The sequence below is a fragment of the Aplysia californica genome, unplaced genomic scaffold (genome assembly GCF_000002075.1).
Source record: "Aplysia californica isolate F4 #8 unplaced genomic scaffold, AplCal3.0 scaffold00626, whole genome shotgun sequence".
In the NCBI taxonomy this organism is placed as follows: Eukaryota; Metazoa; Mollusca; class Gastropoda; order Aplysiida; family Aplysiidae; genus Aplysia; species Aplysia californica.
In genome coordinates, this window is record NW_004797896.1 from 232,103 (window position 1) to 239,602 (window position 7,500).

General features: G+C 39.9%; 1 protein-coding gene across 1 annotated transcript in view; it reads right to left on the bottom strand.

Annotated features, from left to right (window-relative positions):
* The window catches only part of LOC101851147 (WAG22 antigen-like), a 14,312-nt gene extending 7,892 nt beyond the window's left edge, over positions 1-6,420 (bottom strand). Inside the window, exons 1-3 of the mRNA XM_005107738.2 lie at positions 6,412-6,420; positions 4,516-4,573; positions 970-1,399 (exon numbers count right to left, since the gene is read on the bottom strand). Of these exons, the coding sequence (XP_005107795.2) occupies positions 970-1,399; positions 4,516-4,573; positions 6,412-6,420 (497 nt within the window). The remainder of the gene's footprint in view (positions 1-969; positions 1,400-4,515; positions 4,574-6,411) is intronic.
* Between the last annotated feature and the right edge of the window lie 1,080 nt (positions 6,421-7,500).

A 7,500-nucleotide genomic window follows, 5' to 3' on the forward strand; every position in this document is an offset into this window, starting at 1 on the left:
GGTGGGGGGGGGTTCTATTTTTCTTTTGTTTTCTTTGCGATTTTTTGTTGCTATTTTTCAATTTAACAAATGGGGAGTAAAAACATTTAAGCCATTAAAGTGTGAATTTTTAGATCCTATTCTCTCAAAACTATTGGCAATTGAGTTAGAACGCTATCATTCTAGAGGCACGATTTGAGAATCAAAACTCAGGTTTTCTGCATGCAAGACAAGAACCAAACAACTGCCCTGGTCTTACTCGAAGACTGACCTCTACTGTGCCAACAAAACAATATTATAGAGTCGACGATATATTTTGTCTCATGGGTCTCTGTGCACAGAGATCTAAGCCCAGTTCAATCTTATAACAAGCTCATGGTAAGATGCCAATAAATTGTCATGACTATAATATTATTATCTCAGCAGTCACGAAAATCATGACATTTTTTAGTCACCACTATAGAGTGCCAGATCTGAGACAGACATATGCCATCATGGTTCGCCAATCATTGATTTGTTAAAGAACTCTAAAAAATTAAAAACAATTTTATTATCCTGTAATTTCTCTGGTACCCTTCTTTTCAGGCTTTTACAGTAAGTTACTCTGGGTGCAGTGGCAGAGCAGTTGGTGCGCTGGTCTCCGAAGCGGAAAGTCCGGGTTCGAGCCTGAGTTCGAACACGGATTTTTTTCGCCCCCTCCTGCCCACCCAGCAGTAAAGGGTACCTGAATTCGAGTTGGGGAAGTAAAGGCGGAGTGGAAAGGAACTGGCCACCCTACCACAATATGCCGAAGGCCCAGGAAGTTGTCTCACTAACAATGCAATCCCTAATGTCCGTATTGGATGTGGGAACAACTTTACCCTTGGTCCACCCATGCATCGTTCCCCTTCAGTTCTACTAGTCATATCCAGATGTTCAAGTCCCTAATATTATAATTCAAGTATCTTAATCGGTCACTTATGGCAAGATGTCAACACTACCATAACTTACCTGGCACTTCTAAAGCCTCCTTCGCGCACCAAAAATCTTTTGTCCGGATTGTTAACGTTCCATTCCCCGATGGCAGAGTCAGCACCGCCTCGGGGCTGTCGGAAACTGTTCCGAAACACCCCAGCAACAGCTGAGATAGGTGATCTGGCGGTGTCTCTGCGATGTCTGGATACTTCGTTCTTGGCTTGCCAGTGTACTGGGCTGTTTTGTCTTTGTACAGGCGAGCTAGGTTCTGTGTTTTTACTTTCGGTTTTCTCGTTTACTGTGTGAGAATTATCAAATCTTGACGGCCCAGTGTATTGTTCTTGGTCAGTCGGGTATAGTGGCTGATTTGAAAGGTAGGTGTATGGTTTTTCTGCGGCAGGGGGAATGTTTCCAATATTTGTTCCAATGAAATGTGAATATTCAATATCTCTCTGTAGTGGCTGGTCTGAGTTGAGATTTGGTGATATGTCAAATAATATTGCATTGAGGATTGGAGAATCTGTTCTTATTTGGATTATTTTAACAGTCTTGGGATTAAAACGTAGACTTGTCATAAAACTTTTTAATAAAGGTTTCCACGAAAAGGTGTTCCAGTGAGAGTCGCGAGTTTGAGTTTCCTGGCTCTGGTGCTCATAGGATCCTGACGTAACGGCGGGCAATGGAAGGAGATGACGTGTCGGATAGATGGGCGGGACATAAGACCCTAAACGGTGGGCGTGACTGGCTGCTGGATAGGTGTGGCTGGATGCGGGGTGTGCGTTGTGTTGAAAGCTGTTGGTGAGTGCGGAATTGTGGGCGTGGCTAGAGCTTCTGTGAGCTGTGTTGTGTGGGTGGCTGGCGGTGGTGAGACGACACCATAACGCCACACTCAACGCCAGGACGAAACAAAACGTTCTCCTCATTGTTGCTGTTGTTGTTGTTGTTGTTTTTTATCGAAATCTGAGAAAGGAAAAATGTAATAATCAAAATCAATGAAAGGCTATTCTCCAGTGTCCGACATCAACAGGGTATCTGCCAAATTAGGTCAGACACTTTTTCAAATTTTACTAAATTTTCTTTTTCGGTTGAAGGGGGGGAGAGAGAGAGAGAGAGAGAGAGAGAGAGAGAGAGAGAGAGAGAGAGAGTGAGAGGGGGGGGGGTATATATTTTTGTATTCTTTTCCAGATTGGCTCAAAGTTTAATGTAGATTGCTCTTTTAACTTAGTATAGTTTGATCAGTTGCATCACGGCTGTTGATGACATATTTTAGAACAAAATGAGAGTATGGCCTAATTAAGCGGAGAGTCGACAAAAGTCGGGCAATGACGTATTATGTTTTGTCATTCCGGCTTTATCATCTGTTTATTTATCTATTTGTTTATCTCTTTTTCTTTACTTTAAAAAATCTTTCTTTTTGCAAAGATTACAATATTGCGCAACGTAAATCAAATTGCTTATAAACACCATTGTTGACATGCATTGCAAAGCTCTGCGTTCTTAGCCGGCAAAATTTTTTTGTTTTGTTTTTTGGAGGGGGGGGGGGTTTCAAGGAGCCACGCCAGCGGTTGCCTGTCTGAAAGGGTCATACCGATGCTGCTTGGTTCTCGGTCAGAGCCTATGCTGTTTAACTAATAGTGTGTGGTTGGCGGGTGCTCTGGTCTAGTTTGCTCCTTCCTCTCTATTTAACATATTATGTCCATACCTTTCCCTCCATTTTTCCCTTGCATGCTACTCTCTAGTAACACCTCTAATATTCGGTTCATATAGTAAGAGTCATTTGTGCTTTAGGTAACGTAAAACTCGGACAAAAACTAAAACTAAAACCCTAACTACTTTATCTCTGACGATTCAGTCTATCTATGCTTTTTTACGGGGAGGGAGGGGGGGAGGAAGATGAATATTATGAATTTAATCTAGAGAGTGTGGTGGCGGAACAGTTAGTGCGCTAGTCGGAAAGTCCGGGTTCGAGCCTCGGTTCGGACACGGATTTTTTCCGCCCCCTCCTGCCCACCCAGCAGTAATGAGTACCTGACTTCGAGTTGGGGAAATAAAGGCGGCGTGGAAAGGAACTGGCCACCCTACCACAATATGCCGAAGGCGCAGGAAGTTGTCTCACTAACAATGCAATCCCCAATGTCCGGACCGGATGCGGGAACAACTTTAAATCCATGTCTACTTTCACCATTCAAGTGACAGTGGTAATTCAATCCAATGGAATAAACACAATCCAGTTAATTCATTGAAAGACAAAGGTGTAGCTGGAGGAGCCTTTGCAACTTGTGACCTAAAGAAAATCGAAAAGCTGAACTAATTTGCTTCAGAAATGTCATTCTGAGTGCGATTAAATTATTTGTAGACTACCAACGGTATGTATTTTAATTTTTATTTGACCACCCTCAAAAGACGAACAGCAAGCTTTTAAAACAAAACAGTGGTTGACAAAGTGAGCATTAAAAACATTAGTGCAAATGCAAGTTTAATTAGTTTTGGTTTTAGTTTTACAGCACTTGCGACACAAATAAGACGTACATGTATAGTGCCGAAGTTGAGAGGTGTTGCTATAGAGTAACAAAATACCAAGAAAAGAAGGAGACTTCAGACCGAGAGAAGTTTGATGGGGGGAAAGGAGCAAACTAAAACAGAGCATCGGTCCAACTGTCCACGAGTCGGTAAAAGTGTGCTCTCAATGCCTTACTTTTAGAATCTATTTGTATTGCAAGTGCCGTTAAATTCTTATCAAAACTAAACTGCTGTCAAAGTTTTACAACGTTCACACTCTTGTTTGTTTTTTTTAAGTTGCTAATTACTGGCCAACCATCATCATCGTAATTAGAGAATAAACAAGGTTGAGACTTGGTAGGATTTTCAAAATATTATATAATACGCACAACGTTTCGCCTTACGGCTTCATCAGGAACATTTCAAAAATCATCATCATCATCATCATCATCATCATCATCATCATCATCATCATCATCATCATCATCATCATCATCATCATCATCATCCACATCATCGTCGTCGTCATCATCATCATCATCATCATCATCATCATCATCATCGAAACCATTCTTATATCCCATTACTTACTTCGAATGATATCTGGAGAAACAAAGAAAATTCTTTCAAACAACTCAGCGTATCACACAAATGGTGTCCTCCTCAATCACCAGCAGTAATCACTGCCACCAAATCTTTCCTCGAAACGTTTGTAAGTATGACATAGTTAATTGACTTCTGTCATAATTCCACACGCGATCCTTCTCCCTCGCCAGATGTTGTTCAAACAAAGACACCTCCACGAAAGCCAAGTGAAATATCCCTTAGACTTAAAGGCTTATCCCTGAGACTAAGAGGCTTAACTTTTCGCGAACACCTTCCAGAAGCTACGCCAATCTCTTCGCACCTTAGCATAATACCCCAAAACAAAATGAAGGTGCAATTCGTGTCGAGACTTCTCCTTAATCTTTGCTTACGTTATCGCCCTTTGATGTTGAACCCCACACCCAAAGACAAGCCATTACGGATGCCCTAACAGTTTAGGGGACAAACTTTCCAGGGGAAATCTATACGGGCGCGAACCTTCGTTGTCAGGGGTACGGCTAATGACGCTGAGTCCCCGGGCCTTGTCAATGATAGCCTGCGGTCAGAAATGAGACAGTTTTGCGAATAACAAGGTGGTTTGGTGTCCGGAGAAGGGTAGTCGATGTTGGCTTCTCTGGGAAGTGTTGGATGATGTTTAGGTCACGAAGTTTTGACCTACCCGGGAGACATTTTGGAACGGTGGGAAGAAGACTTGGGGTGTCACGTGAAAGCGCCGGATGTGGTCATGATTCGGACATGCGCAGTTTATCAGAGGTTCAGAAAGCTTTTACTGAAGTTCATTTCCTCTATGGTAAATCATTTTACCTTGATCTTGCAGGGATTTGGTCAAGTACACTCCTATTGATGACGTCAATGAAAGTGTTTACTCTTCCTGATAAAAACATCGCGCTTATCTGTGAAGGTGTCGTAGTAAGGTGCAAACTTATTAAATTTGGATTTAGTTTAAGTGCAAGTTTTACGGTACTTGCAACAAAAATAGGTCAAATGAGTGCAGGCTTCTAGAGATGTTAATAGACTGTAACACATAACGAAAAGAAGGAGGAGTGTCAATAAAGACAATATATGTTTGAAAAGAAAGAAGGAGTGAGCCACTCCATAACACTCGCCAACATTCCACAAGAAAAAATATTATCAAATAATTATTTGATAATAATATGTGAATATTATAATGATACAATAACGTGAAGGGTCAAGGGCTGAATCCTAGCAGGGTCTATATCTTTATTTCTTACCTGCTGAGAAAACGGTGGGGGGAGGAGGGTTTTTGGTACTCGCAACGCCTGCAAAATTAATTAATTAGTGTAGGTGCGAAGAAAACTCACCCCTACTACTACAATTTTTTACAATCTAGATATATAGATAGATAGATAGAAAAGTAACGTCTTTTGAACGTCAAAGTCTCAAATTGGACATTTTCAAAAATAGAACACGAGTACTTTAATAGGTCAAGCAATCTTTTTATTCTCTTTTTGTACTTTTGTTTTGGTTTTGGTTAGTTGTTGTTTTTTTTGTTTCTTTAGTTTTGGTCTTTTCGGGATTTTTTTTCCAACTTTCGATTCTAATGATGCTGTTTTGGGTTGTTGTTTTTAATAAGAGGGAGTGGTTGGATTTGTTTTACAACTACGCTGCCATGTATATAGGCTCAAAGACGGGCATTAAATCATATCAAGTCTCATGTGTACCGACAGATCACATTGTTAGTTTGTGCTCTCTACAGTTTCATAAATAAAGATGGACCATAGTATTAACTGAAGAAGAAGAAGAAGAAGAAGAAGAAGAAGAAGAAGAAGAAGAAGAAGAAGAAAAAGTAGGTAAGTGTTTTACAGCACTCGCAACTGCATAAGGTTAAGTGAACTCGTGGGACACACCCAACATTTTTAGTTGGTAGGACATTTTGAATTTTGCTTTTGTATCGGTCAATGCCTACTCATATCGATTTTAGATCACTAAGCGATCTTTAACGTGCGCAACTTGCACACGGGCCCTCCGAAATTTTTTGCCCTTGTCCGTGAAGGGTAGGTGAAGATCTTTCCCACTAGAAGACCAGGAGTGTGGGTGAAAGACAGCAGTAAGAAGGAGTCAAAGAGTAGCAGTAGAAAGGCTGCAAAAAGAGTCAGAAGCCCAGAGGAGGGGCCAAAAGAGTGCATGGTCTAGTATATTATAAATCAAGTCTACTACAATGTACAATTTCTCACATAAGTGACGTAGTCGTTTAAGGATCAAGACAGGACCTCTCAGAATCCCCCCCCCCCTCCCGCTTTTCTTTTCAAACAATTGTTCTTTTATTTATCAAACATTATTTCACAGAGGCAGACACCAAAATTGCAGAAACAAAAATGACACACAGCAAAACAGTGTTGTTTTGTACCATACGGCAGCCATTTTGAAAATATTACACAGAAATACTAGTTCCAATATTGCAACTAAATGTACAGTGGAATTCAGCTAAATAAACATTATATACACATTCAGGACTGTGCTTTCTTGGCTTTTATAAGGAGAAAATACACAAAATAAGCATGATCTGTTATGAAAAATTGTACATTTTAAACTGGTTATACCACGGTGAAGGAAAATACGAATAATTATGACGTTGACACATCTTTCACACCATATTATTATTGTAACCACATTTCCACCTGCTTCCCGCAGATCTCTTCAAAATAACACAACAAACACATTGAACTTTTCAAACAGCAGGTCTGCAAGACTGTATTATCATTATTAAAACTAAGCTCACAAAACTATAGGTACCAGGAACCCAACCCTTTGAAAAATGAACCCCAAATCAAAGTGGGGGGAGGGGGGAGGGCTGTTGATTTTTTAAGGAAAATGTATGACAGTACGGTCATTTCAAAGTCAATCTTTAACCTTTTATGAATCTTTTTGTAAACAAGAAGGTGATGAGGTCAAGGAGGTCTGAATATTTTTTTAAAACGTTAAAAAAACAAACAACAAAACATTTAGAGGTCAAATGTTGACCCAACATTGAAAATAAAAGGTTATTTGTTTGAACAGACCAGCTAGAAAAACAAAAACAAAAGCAAAGACGAAAACATCAAGAAAACTAAAAACTAAAACCAAAATCAAAACCAAAATCAAAACCAACAAAAACAAAAACAAAAACAAAAACAAAACAAAACAATTCTTTTTAAAAAATCCCAAAAAATCAGCAACAACAGGAAGCAAATCGTAGGTAAACATTACTCTGCAGTAGGCCAAGGAATGGGTTTTCTTCACTTTTTACTTTGTCGAATTCACGGAGTGGGTGGTTGGTGGCTGTTCTAGTGTGGTTTGCTCTTACTTTCCTATAAAACATCTTCCTTATCTTTTCTCCTTCATTTCTTTGTATGCGTATGTTACTCTCTAAAAACACCTCTAATCCCCGGCACTTACATGACTTTTTGTGTTGCAGTAAGAGCTGTAAAAGTGTTTCTGAAACAAAAAAATCTCTTGGAGTTC